Raw genomic sequence first — 14,405 nt, forward strand, 5'->3', positions numbered from 1 at the left:
TGCTTACTTACTAGTGGATTAAAAAAAAAAAGAAGAAATGATTGCGTGAGAAACTGCGGCAGCCAGATTTATTTCTACTTGTATGCTTTCATTTCAGACTTAAATCACAATTATGATGCATAATACTGAATGTAATGCATGTGTTAAAGCTGAGGTCTGCACAGTGTCTGCACTGCCTTGCGTGTATGTTTTATGGACACACTGTACATTACGGCTGTGCTGGTACTGTGCACGCACAGCTGAAAAAGGAAATGGGACTCCAGCACGTCAGTGGAGATTATAACCATAGGAAACAAGAACATAACTGTTTAGAGTACACTGACTCTCGGAAATGCATGACTCGAGAGGAGCAGGAAGACAGAGAAAGAGAGGGGAATGGATGGAACGGAGGATGAGAGAGAAGTATTTGTTACTGAAGCATCAAAAGTTGAGATGGGGACAAAGGCAAGACAGGGACATTTTTTTCCCCCCCATATCCTTTCCTCTAGCTACAGTATATACTAAACCATAGAGATGAGTGATTGCACAAATATGTATGTAAAAGGTTGAGCGCGTGTCTTGTTTGCTGGATGGAAAACTCTGCAGCTGCTTACTTATCTGACCATCAGATTGCCTTTGTTCTATTTGGGACTAGAATAAACACTGTAGCTGGATCTCCAATCTTTCTTGATTTGGATTTATACACCAGATTTTCCAATTGGAATAATTTCTGCACTTTATAGTCTTCTAATCTTTGTAGCTAATCCTTTTGTTTCTCTAAAATCAAACCAGTATGGCCATTAAATTGCATCCACAGTAGATAATCTCTGAAATGAGCCCTTTTTACATTGGAAAAAGGCCATTACTTTGTATTGTACTCAACAGCTCATGTTTAACTGATAATGGCTTTCGATTTGCTTATAAATACTTGCAGTCTAAACACAAACGTGACCTGATGTACTACGCTGTGGCAGCTGTAGCAGTCAGCAGCCCCAGTCTCATCCGAGGCACAGGCAGTTGTTTCCTTTCGTCCAGGTCCCAACTACTTCAAAACCAATTAGCTGGGGCTCGAGTTGTGGACATCCATCTGCCTTGATACAGTCATAAACATACAGCAAGGAGCAATGCGAGCCTTCCTTCAGTTATGATCATCTTTTTAAACAAGATCCCTTGTATCACGCGGCGGATCTCTAACACCAAAGTCCCTAAACGGGTTTAACGTGAAATCCTCCACCTCATTAATCATGCACAGTGACATATGTCTGGGACAGAAAAGTTGCGACGGGGACGAAAAGGATCTTCCTTAAATCTCTGGGGAGACTGCTCACGTTTGACAGACTTGCGTTCCATCAGTTGCATAAAATAACGTGCCATGTAGGCCCTACTGTGCAGTCTGGGCTCATGGATATGAATTAGAATATAGCCTTAAAGATAACATTTACTTTGACTGTATATACAGTACAGTGGCTAGGGCTGTAAGGAATAGTAACAAAGTGTCATGGTGGAACATATTAACAGCTGATGATGTCCATATGTTAGCATGGTTAAGTGTTGCAGTGTAGACTGAGACTTAGAAAATTGCACTCAGTGGATCCTTTAAAATGACAACAAAAAGGCAAGTGGTTAAGTTAAAACTTGTACTTTTAATCATTATTGTGGAAATGATTACTTTTTTTTTAGTTCTGACACCACCTGTCATGTTGCAAATATGTTAGTTTGAATTTATTATGAACTGGATGTCAGTTATCACAATTAATTATTAGTTTGTTTGTTACGATACAACACGGTGACCTTGGAATTTTTGTTGTGAAGGCTTGGTCTACACTTTCCTTTTTTCCCCAGTTGATCTGGTCAAGTTTGCGTGTTCACTTCCACCACTTGTAGAACTGGCTAATTATACGTTATTGTGACAGTAAATATACAAAAGATTAGCCTCACCAATTGGTAGTACTATTTCTGTGTTTATTTTCCCAATTAAAGAAAAACGTGTGAAATACATTTTTTACCAGATAATTTCAAATTAGCTGCTCTAAAAACTTCCACGTCGCCTTAAGCAGCTAGTATCCACAGTTATGACCTGGCCTACTTATACATGCACAGTGACGGACTGCTTTGAAACTGCTGTAGCTGGTGAGAATCGACAAGAAGTTTTCAGTTTCCCTTTACATCTTTTAAATCCTTTTCTTTGTTTTTATGCCATCAGTTTTGTCCGTCCTCTTCCCGGCAGTTCAGAAATGTAATGCAAGTATGAACGAAGGCTGCCATCCCAGAAAGACCAACGACACCATCCTACCTCGCTGCTCACAGCCCAGTGTGACTCTGTTGCAACTCTTAGATTTATGAGTTTCATATACCCTTAAGAAAGTATATAGCCTTGGTGGAGCAAGGTCATGATAAAAGGGTGCTGATCAATATCTGAATGAAAAACCATTTGGGAAGTTTTTAGGGCTTTTTCTCTCCTTTCTCCCTGGATGCAATATCTGCACAGTATCGATTGTCTGGGGCCAGTAGTTAGTCAAAGGCTATCTCCTTTGACTAACCCCTTTGCAGTGTGTCAGCCCCCCCCCCCCCTACCCTTTCTTGTGATATATTGGTATGCTTCCAGCCACTGTAATTACACCATGGGACCAGCAGGTCATTTATTTTGCCACTTTCATCATTTGCTAAAAAAAAAAAAATCTCCTTTATCTTTAGAATCCAGCACTTTCTTGTGCAACCAAAGCAGGAAAAAGGCCACATAAAGTACCAATGTCCCCTCTATAGAGAGTGGAAGACAGAGGATCATCCTTTACTCATAGATCCTCAGCTTGCTGAAGATTTACTTTACACCCACATCCCTGTGTCTAAGTTCAAGTTCAGCACCACCCTAAGAGGACAAGACCTGAGGAGTCCAGTGTGTGCAAGCTTTGTGATGTTCAGTACTGATATTAATAATAGATTCAGGAACAAATAGAGCATTGTATTCATTCTGGAGTGATTTTGTGTTACGGCTGTTGGAACTAATAACAATTCATAGATTAACTGTAGAGGGGCGATTTTAGTAATAGTAAACGGAATTAAAATAGCAACAAAAAAACTACTTCACAAACTATTATATATGGGTCATTCTAAAGAAAGTCTAATTATACAATAAGCAGTGTAAAACTGTATGATCAAGCTAAAATCCTAGCTCTGAGGCACAGAATGATGTCAGCTGCTGATGAGCTGTGAAGCAATATTAAACTACACAGAACTTCCCACATGAGGCACATACACATGTGCTATAAGTGCTGTATAATGGGCACAGCCGTATGATGGAGAGAGGGGAGGAGGTGCTCATGAATAGCAGACAGCCTCGCTAGATGAGATTGCCGAACCTTATAGTCCTACATCACACAGAAGCAGGGCACTAGTGCACGGAGTTCAAGGGAGAGAAGATGATGGTTGTTTATTGTTTAATTAAGTATCAGCAAAGTCCTTACTTTAACAAGCACAATTAATTTAATTCTTACCAATTTTGTTGTTTCAAAATCATAAAGTAAGCTGAAATGTATGGTGCTTTACTTTTTAGAAAGATTAAAATCGTATGTTTCAAAACTAGTGTTTCTGTGAGATGCCTTACTGCTTTTGGTGTTTATTTGTAAGGATACACATGGTCTCATGTTTGTGTCATAAATGTGAAAACAACCCTCCTCAGACTCTCAATCTCAACGGACCTTGAGCTTCTCCACAGTGTTTTTCTTTTGGTGATGTGTAGGAAACGTGGGTCTGTGCTGAGATTTGTCATACCACTCAAGATCAGCTCTGAAAGCTAGAGGTCAGAAGATTATTACAATGGGCCAGTAATGGCAGAATTATGCAACTCCGGTCCAGTGGATGCCCTCATTACCTCACAGTAGTGTTGATAAATGGCCTTAAATGCATGTTGTCAAAATCACAGGAAAAATGTGAGTCTTCATCAAAAATACAGATGATACCCCTTCAGCGATGAAGCTGTGGAAGTCTGTATATACTATATTTATTATGTAGATAATTTTAACAAGGCAAACCACGGTGCTATTTTAACTTTAAACAATAAAATCAAGTAGATGTCCTACAACATTTTTCATTTGATTTGAAAAAAGCTTTTCTCACAGCATGCTAAACATTCTTGTCTTTGGTCAATATTTACTACCTTACTTAACACTACACTTTTCCTTTTACCTCCCATGAAATCTGATATAATTATTGTGTAATTGTCTGGCTTTTTGTTGGTGAATTTACACTGAGTGTAATTGCTGCTAATTGGAAGCTGCACACTAAGCTGGTGGTAATTAGGGCTCGATTTGCATTATTTCATTTGGCTGCACTGTATTGTGGGGAGTCTGAAGCCTTTTGCCTCCCACCCACGGGAGTACTTTGATCCACACAAGCCGGTGATGTTGCAGAGATGCAATATCACTCCCTCCTTCTTTTTTTTTTTTTTTTTTTCTTTTTTTTTTCCCAGATCGCTTTTTGAATGCTCTTGGATAAATTGGAGTTAATTGGGAGGAGTGGTAGGGGCTTATGCTGTCTTGGTAATAAAATTGTGCGCATACTCGTGTGCAGCAAATTCAGGGAAAAGGGAGTTAACAATGTGTGATAAAAGCAAAGAATGTAAATGTACATGGGCTTTGTTTGAGTGTGAGTGAATTCCTTGGTTCATATGTGAGCTGTGTTAGAGTCGCTCAAATCAAGTGTATTCTATTTTATTAGATATGTTTTTATGAATTCTTCACCATAGGTCTGATGCAGTGTTGAATCACTTTTTGCTAATGTTATTTAAATTCATATTTAAAATAGACAAATTAAATGACTTGATCCTGCGATTAATAATAAGGATGGGCAAAATTACATGCGGTCTGTCATTTAAGCGGATAAGATGTAAATGTTGTGTCTGTCTGTGACCCTAACATTACCTCTGGTAAATCTTGTAAACAACATTAGCTGGGGTGAATTAACATACACACATATAGATGGTCTCCTGTGAACCTCATTGGAGTAGGAAGGATAAGCGTTAATGCACATGTAGAAAATCACTTCGGCAAGACTTAATCATGCAAAACAATTTCAGTGGGAAGGTATTTGGTCCTGTTTCATTTTAATTTGAGTCTGGTGATACCATCGAAGCGATCGCTGCCACCGTTTGACAAAGAGCCTGTGCTCAAGCAACCAGTCCTCAACATGACAAATCCTCAATCTATTCCTGCCCTCCCGTTTCTTCTAAACACATGGTTTATGCAAATCAAAGCAAAATGATCTTGTGGATAGCAGCTATGTTTGAGCAATTTGAGGGCTGCCAATAGGAACTGACATTAATATAAAATAAGCAAGGAGAGAAATCTCTTCTACATATGCAGGTCTCATTGACTGTACCCAAATTAATTTAGCAGAAAGGTTATGAATGACTGTTTGTGCCAAAGTGCAGTCGCTTGTAGTGATATATGAAAGCATATTCACTCAATGTGTCCTGCTTGCTATGATAAAGGTCTTGTTATTATTTACATAGCATCAAATGCTTTGGAGATAAACCCATGCAAACAGTAATATTTTCTTCAACCTCTCCATATTCACCCAAGGTAAATTCTACCTTTCCCCTAAAGCTGAATTCCAATAAAATAGTAAAAAAAACAAAAAACAAAATCATGAAGGAAATTGGATGCTTTTCTTCTTCTAATATCTGATTGTTATGTGAGTTTGAAAACAAAATAAACTTTTTATGACTGAAAACGGTGAAAAAACTGTGATGCATCCATCCCTGGATGATCCCATCTGATTGAATCTTGATTGATGGCAAACATTTGTCCTTGTCAGCAAATGAACAATTGTGCCATAGAAAAAGCAGCGCTATCAAACTTTCAGGACCCGAAGAGAGAATCTATTAGTATGTTAAAACTGGCCATTTGATAATGATAAGCAGTGCTGGCCCTCATAGACAAGTACTTAGAAACCCACTAATCCCAGTAATATTTGATGATTAATAGAGGTGACTTGAAAGAGGATTGGGATTGTTTATTTTAGGATTTCTTAATGCTAGATTAGTGTTATATTTAGGATAAGATTAAACCTTAATACCCCTCTTGGGAAATTGGTTTGGTGCAGCAAGAAACCGTAATAGTCAATTCAACGAAGGAACAAAAAAAAAAGTCAGACTAATGTGTAAGATTAATGTATAAAAAGAAAATGTTTCTGGTCTTTTTAATTTGGTTGAAATTGTGATATAGCATTTTGGCTAACTATCGGTATTATAGACCTTATTTTGACTGGTGCTTTAAAAACACTAGTTATGCTCAATTAAATTTCAGTCATTAACTGTCATATAATACTGTTATTTACACATTCTTGTAAATAAATGGTCTAATTGCTTGTTATTCTGGTAAACAACACCCATGTGTCAAGGAACAGTTCACTGCTGAGGACATAGTTGATGTTGTTCACTTGGCCCTCCACTTTTCGAAACGCTATTCGTTCCAAACAAGCATTTCATTAATCCTCAACCAGCTCTCATACTGAACACTTCTCACAATTAAACCATTTATTTCGTATGTCACCTAACCCTGCCAGATCTACTTGGATGCCTGCTCTGTTTTGATGTAAATGGACAATTTAGTAGCGCAATTGAAATCTTAAAGAGCCCACCAGTAAAATATCTCCTTGCAGCGTGTTGATGGTTTGTGTTGAGTTTATTCAGTTGAGGGCATAACTGTTTTGCTGGCTGATTAGGGAGAAGGAGCATCAGGGCCACGTAAAAGGAGAAACTTGAGCTTTCCCATTTGTCCTCTGTGTTGGTAAACTTCCTCAAATTTACAACTCCAGAGTCCTGAAAAACATCCAAAAGATGTTTAAAAGAGAAAAAAAAAAAAAGGCAATTACCATTTACTACCTCATATAAAACTCTTCCGGACCCTGTTTCATCAGTAGCCAATGTGGTCTACATTAGACGGGCTTGGTATGGCGCAACAAAATCTTAACACACAAACTCTTGTCAGATTGTCTCTCCCCCACTTTCATCATCAGACAACAGTCAGTTCAGGCTTAACGAGCGGGCCTTCCAGACACCTTTTATGACCGAACTAATTACTAATTACACAAGTGGTTGGCGTGAGCCACAGCACAACGCTGGCCCTTTTGTTATTTTAATTGTTGTTATTTTGAAGAATGGTGCTTCAGTAAATTCTGCCAAGGGTGCCCTGGGAGGATGGATGAGCTCTGAATAATTTATCATCTTTGTGGAAACACCTCGCTGTGTGGTATGGGGGTTGCATAGTGCTGTACATCTCCATTCTTGTTATGGCGGCAGCTTCATTGGGGATTGATGACGAAGTATCTTTAATCGTGCGTCCACCTCTCCTAGCACCCCGTCATTAGGACTTCCATTGTTGCCTGTTCATGGTGCGCTGGATGAATATGACTGGCAGAGGTGGTCCCCCCATGCCGTGACTAATTACTCCAGCCAATGGTTCCCCTCCTGATGGATTAATGTGTATTGTGTGAATCGGACAGACCCCCCTCTTTCATGAGATGAGAGACGAGTGCGTCCTGATTCGGAGCTGTGCGCCATGCACAACCTTGATAATTATTTTCATAGATGAATACCTTCGCAGGCAGGATGATAAAGTGGCCATTTGCGTTCAGAGACTATCACATGCAAACATGGAGCAGGGTCTTTGTCACTGGTGAGAAATCTGGTCCTGCACAGAGCTGCGTCCCCTGTGTCTTTCCAACTTGCATTCTGTGTGTGTGTGTGCGTGCGCACACACACACACACACACACACACACTGCCCCTCTCTCGAATCACCGCTCTGAATATACAAAAGCTATATTCTATATTCCCATTTATGCCATTTTATGTGTTTCACAAACATGTTCTCATATCGTAGTTGCTCTCTATGGCAATATTCTCTGCACTGATTTAAATGCACTCAGTGCTTTACATCCAGACTGAAGATATGAGCAGCAGCCACTCTCTACTCATCGTCCAGCCTTTTGAGACATGGTTTTGTTTTTGTCCGGATAAATCAAATAATCAATTGTTTTCATTAGCCAGGACATAGAGTGTTTTTAAAGGACCTGCTTGGAAATTGTATTTATTTTCTTGCACAAAGCTCCTTTCCCTTTTAGAGGCCCCGGTGTGATCATTGGTGTTGGACTGAAGATTTGTGAGGAGCCCCTGGCCAGAGCAGCGTTCAAGAGTAGATCCCATAAAGTATGCTGGGGTTCTCCCGTCATAGCTTATGCCACCGAAACCATAAAGTGTGTCTTCCTACACCTTCACAGGGTTGACTGCAGCCACCTATGAATAACCGGGTTTTATTATTTTAGAAACATTTTGTGTTGTTGAAACTTTGGTCTTTCTTGTCACATTAGTTAGCCTTTTTGCCTGCGGAACAGAAAACCATTGTGCACCTACATGGTTTGTATTTAAATTTACTGTATGTTTCATGAAAGCTCAGATCCTGCTGGTGTCATTTTCAATTTTCACCCAGCACAGCAGAATTAAAGACATTTACAGTATTTCATTGACCGTGGTAAGTTGTTGCAATGGGTTTTAGGAACATGTAACTCCAGGACAAGCCTGGACTAGGATTTCTTTTCTTTTTCTCATGAGCACATTTAGTCCAAGTAAAATGACTATTTAACTTGAGTCAGACAATCAGAATTTAGTCTCCCTGAAGACCCAAGTGCGTGTTGTTTTCCCCTCCCAAACGGAGTTGTTAATCACTACCACATAAGCTGCTTTTACATTTTAAAAAAGTAGATTTTTGTGCTCCCTAATTGACACGTGAACAGCTTTGTTGTGTACTAAAAAGTACTTCAAATAAAAAAAAAAAAAAAAAAAGATTATGTAATGAAATTAACACTTTAAGATTCCAAGCCATGTGTAATGAATATTTTAGATTATATTTTAATTTAAAGAACTTTCAAAAAAAGAAGTGATATTTCATTATTGACAGGTACACTGTGTACACGCGCAATGCTATGTGGCAGGAACTCCTCATTAAAGTTAACACTTTTCCGTGAGAGCAAGATGATTTACTGACCGGGCCTAGTAAAAGGAGATGTAAATTGCAAAGAAAAATGGGTGCTGTAGACATTGATTAATATTGGTAATGCTATCCACCCCCTCCTCTCTGTGTAATGGCCTTCTCCTTATCCTGCTAGCCATGAGTCCTGACAAGAGGTATCCTGCTGGGCTTGAAATGAGCCTAGAATGGAAGCACGTGCCACAAACGTGTGTGGAAAATGATCAAGCTGTCATTTGCTCATTCCACTGTGATCTACTTAGTGTCGAAGTTCACCTTCTCGAAGTGAGAGGAGGAGGAAAAAGCCAAAAAAGGGAACACCTTATCTTCTGTGATGGAGGGACTGTCATTGTCAAGGACAGGGGTACAATGATTTGGGGTCTAAGCTTGTGTCCAAGTGACTTTTTTTCAAGACTGATTCTGAGGGTTAAAAAAAATACCAAACACAATGCTGGCTTTATGCATGCTTGCTCGGACCGAGTGCTAATGCTGGGCTGCTATACCATGCTGGCTGGTAATTGCTAACACATGTGCTACCTCTGTCTCATTGCAGCCGGCCGAGGGAGTTCTGGCGCCTGGACTACTGGGAGGACGATTTAAGGCGGCGACGTCGCTTCATCAGGAACCCCTCCGGATCCACTCATTCAGAGGCCACGCTCAAAGCCGCGGCAGAACACGGTCAGTCCCATCCACCAAGTCCCTGCCTGTTGCCCTCCCTTTCTTACACACATGGTGGTAGCACCAGGTACAAGGTAATAAAAATTAGTTTTCACGTTGCAATAAAAGATTTATTGTACTACAAGACAGTAAAATAGCACCCTCATTTGAATTTCACAAAGGTAATTTCATACCCGGCAAACCGTTATGCAAAGCTGGACTAATAATAAGAGTTGGTGTGCTTTACTCAGAAAGTAAATTTTGAACTGGATGGCTGTTAATAAGATGAAATGGTGAAATATTGTTAATTCTTTTTTTCTTCGCTGCATAACAGTGGCTGATATCAGTGGTAAGTAACATTCTTGCTCCCTCCCCTTTTTGTGTTTGAATGAGGGGTCCTTTTGAGATTTATGCCTTTGATGCAGTCCTTTGCAGGATAATTTGCTTGATCAGAGGCAAACATAATAAAATATTCACATTTTGTAGTTGGTGTATAACTACTTTAAATTGGATTTAATGTTAATATTGTTAGACAGCAATAAGCTGTATTCGTTCTTCAGGTTAAATATGATGCTGGTATAATGCAAATTGCAGTCTATCAAACATCCTTGTTCAAAAGAGAGTCCACATTGTACTTGGAGCCTCGTAAGATGTGGGAATATTTTTCTGTGGTTTGGAAAAACTTTTACAATACTCTGCTATCACCAAAGTACAGAGTTGTCATTAAAACTAACACCATTGATTACTTTTTCTTTAGTTTTGGAATAGATCAGAGCAATTTCTCATTGTTTCTGTGCACTTCTTTATAAAGACAGGTGCTGATTTTCAAACAACCTTGTGTGAGAACCATTAACGTTCCCAGCAGTCACTCATAACAACGATATCTAAATGACACATGTCCCCGCATTAACGCCAGGAGTTGCATTTCTCTCCTAGAGTGCATGTAATCCCACATTTCTGCAGAGGTCCAGCACACACCGGGGTTTGCAATCATCGTCATGCTGGGCCTACATTTACCAGCTCAATCAATTACTCTCACCAATAAATGGCTGTTTCTGAACTGAAAATGTCCTCAGCGTGTTCCCTGCCAAAAGTCCCCTTAAATGTGACATAATTCCCAAAGACAAATGGCAGGTGTGACAGGAGTCAATAAGAATGTGATCTAAAAGCAATAAGTGTTGGGGATCCCAGGACCCTGGGAGACTTCAGGTCTGCAGTAATGGCTGCAGTGTGGCGGCAGCTGGAGACAGAGGCCTGAGTCCAGCTGGTCACTTTTCTTCTGCAGCAGCCCCTGAATTTTACTTTGTTTCCATCTTAATTCCTCCGTGTTTCCCTTCAGCTAGTTCAAGGCAGAGTACAGACATATCACGTATGTTGTGTCATTGACTTCTTTTAGCTGATGAAAATGTGTTGAAGGTGAGTTGGTTATTCAGGTATTTGGGTCTGGTATTCAATTTTATTCTAAACTACGTCAGCTCATGTGCTGCATTTATTCATCGCTGAGGGGAAAAAAAGATAAATTCCTGCAAACAACATTTGGTTTCAAAGTCAAGTCTGTGTAAAAATATCCAGCAGCCAGTTGTGGCAAGGGTATGCTACCTCAAGAGAGTATATGCTGCCTGGCTGAAGTATGGGAATATATCATTAAAATAACTCTTTGACATTGAAACCTGACGGCATCCATTTTCTGATGTAACCTTTCGTCTTGTTTTAGTCGACCCGACATTTGTTACGGAAGTGCAGCTCAAGATGAGAATGCAGGGCTGAGTTTTCAAACAGAGCACAAAGGTCATATCTGGCTGTAATTATATTCATCAGATGCAGAGGGCTAAATGCAGTCTCACTCCCTAAGAAAATATTTAGTATAAGATCAAGCCTGAGTTTACCCTAATTTTCTAGCTACTTGTGGCTGCACTTTTAAAATCTCACACAGGATCGTGCAATTAGAGGCAATGGAAAATATTTAGCATTTTTTACCGTGAGTGATCTATAGTAGCAAAGTTTTATTTTTCCTTTTTTAGATGGGGGATATGTATGTCTTTTCCTTTTTAAACATGGAAAAAAAAAATTTGCATTTCTGCATTAAGAGTATGGACAACTGTTATCATTCATACTGCGCCAAGACGATTTCTACAGGAGAGAGTGTGGCTGCCAGTAGGCTTGAGTAGGCTGTTATGTATTTATGGCTGGAAAGAACCATCTTTTCTGGGGATTGATTTGGTCTGGTCCAGGGCCCGTGTACCAGAGGTGGCAGAGTAAATACCTGAAGACTAATGTCTCTGTTCGGGTAATCAATACTCGCCTCATGACCACACTCCTGGCTACGCTCCCGTTAAAAACAAATTTGTTAATTTTGACAATTTAATTGCTGTGACCATGCATGCCTTGAGTTGTATAAGCAGGTAGTTGAACCTCTCAGTCGGGAAATGGGGTCTTGGAAAAAGCATAACCTGTTGGGATTTATGCACATTTCTGCTCCCTGGGTGATGAGTGACGAGGTTGAAGGACCCTGGCAGATTTTTTTGTTAATGTGGCACGCCTGCTCTTCACATGGATTGTATATCATTGTAATCTTTTTGAATTATGCTTTAATTAAAAATGACACCCTTAAATTTTAGAAACTGAATGATTCTTGTGACTTTACATCTACATGGGATTCTATTTTTTCATCGTCATTGCTGTTAGTATTAATTTTGGTTAATTCCACATTTTATACTCACACACTTTGAGTTGAAGTTGAAATCCAATTGATAAAAGTTTGTTTCATGAGATTGCATGTTCCACATGATTCCCTGGAGACACAGACGCACACACCGCAACCAAACCCTCAGAGTTGTCAAATTAAAAGAAGGAAAAAAATAAACGATCTACTTTAGAGGGAGAAGTTAGCACGTAGCCTGTCACTTATATGCCCATTTCTTTGTCTGCCTGGTGATAAGTGACATTATTCTGGTCAAAATAGTTTTTCTTGCTATTCTGATCTTAGCCAAACAATATGCTGACTGATCATTCCATTTTTTTGCACTTATTTCAGTGTATATTATACAGAGGAACTATTAATAACTTGCGCTTGAGGGTATTAGAAAGAGCACAGTTTTGGATCAGCCCAGTCACAAGGGTTAGTTGCATCAGAGTGTGTATTTTTAAGACTTGATACTGTATGTTTGTAATACTGGGGTGAGAAATGCCTAGCGTGTTTACAGTGAAAGAAGTTCAAATACATCTGTTTTTTAGGCTCATGATAAGTCCCCTGTCCACTTGCTTGGTGTGAATACAATGGCATGTGGTACGTATTAGAGGAGCTGGTAGTAATTTCGGTGCTGCTAACTAAAGAATCCTCCAGGGAGGCTTAATTACAGGAAGACCATTCTAAATATCAGTGAGCTGCATATTTTCCATGACAAGGGATTTTTTATCCCAGCTCTTGTAGCAGTTTAAAAGTATATGGCCACATGACACGGTTGTGCATTTTTAGGAAGTCAATTGATCTCCCCTCAGGTGATGATGAAAAAACCCACTAGGTATGTGTTCAGTGTTTCACTGGATCAAAACTGTTACTTTTACTATAATGCTAGATTAGAAAACCTGCACATGCACAGAAGCATCGAACTCTCACTATAATGCCAGCTCTGTTTACAGAGTGACTGACTTGCTAGCCAGTCTTTGTATGGTGGACTTGTGTCTGTGGATCCTTCCCATGCACCACTGGGGAATGCAGGGTTCTGTAAATGTTTGCAGATTACCATTTTTCTTAAATAATCTATTTGGAACATTGTGTCATGTTCAGTTGAAATCAAAATGGGAAGTGTTCGACCCCTCATTTTGTTTAAATGTGTTTGAATAATCTTTGTGTGGAACGGTGTTTGTTTTGATGTATGTTTAAGGGCAAAATGCGTTTAGGGTTAGGATTATGTCAGTCTTTTGTCTGTCTCGTTCTCGTGTTTTCGGGTTGCCTGCCTGCATGTATGTAGCTCTGCGAGTCTAAAAATGCAACCCAAGTCAGCATTGCTGCGAACTGATCCAGCAGTGCTCATCAACTTTGCAATAAGTTTTATTAGAGGCTAAGTCCACCATATTTTACAATAGCTGGCTTTTTTTTCTGTTGTCAAAGTTAATACTCACCTTTTGGACGTTGATAAAAACAAGATGTTTTTGATAATGTTTTAAAAAATAATAACCCAGGTTACTTTACAGTCTCAAATCTCTGTGTTTTATGAAGAGTGGTAAATTAATGCAGCTCTGGAAATAAAATTGTATACTATATTCAAATTTGAATTTTATGTATGGTTGTTATGATAACCACTGATTTGAACGGACAGCCTTGTTTTTACTTAGCACCACAGTATTAACAGCTATAGCTTAAATTAAGCCAGTGGAAACTAAGATGATGGTTCATATTAGAGCACAGCTATGTTTTTTTTAGTTAATCTGTGATGGGGCATAAAAACAACTTCTCCTTTGTCAGTATGTACTGTTTGTAACGGTTACTTGCTGTGTAATTGCTGTTTTTTATTTACTCTAAAGATGTTGGATGCTTGGTTTCAGTTCAATAAAAAGTGCCCAAACGTGATCATTGAAAGTTTGAAAGCCACCAAACTCTGCACTGAAATAAAGTTAAACAGGTTTATGGTATTATGTAAAATAAATTTAACTCCATGCACAACACTGTGTATATGACCTTTTAACTGTAATGTATTAAAGTAAAATAAAAAGGACCCCCCCCCCCCCCCCCCCCCCCCCCCCCCCCC

General features: G+C 39.3%; 1 protein-coding gene across 6 annotated transcripts in view; it reads left to right on the top strand.

Moving 5' to 3' along the window:
* The window catches only part of lrba (LPS responsive beige-like anchor protein), a 187,550-nt gene that overhangs the window by 97,365 nt on the left and 75,780 nt on the right, over positions 1–14,405 (top strand). For all 6 annotated transcript variants that reach the window (XM_046047467.1, XM_046047463.1, XM_046047464.1 and 3 more), the window contains one exon: positions 9,554–9,678. In XM_046047467.1, coding sequence (XP_045903423.1) covers positions 9,554–9,678 — 125 coding nt within the window. The remainder of the gene's footprint in view (positions 1–9,553; positions 9,679–14,405) is intronic.

The sequence above is a fragment of the Micropterus dolomieu genome, linkage group LG04, assembly GCF_021292245.1.
Source record: "Micropterus dolomieu isolate WLL.071019.BEF.003 ecotype Adirondacks linkage group LG04, ASM2129224v1, whole genome shotgun sequence".
Lineage (NCBI taxonomy): Eukaryota > Metazoa > Chordata > Actinopteri > Centrarchiformes > Centrarchidae > Micropterus > Micropterus dolomieu.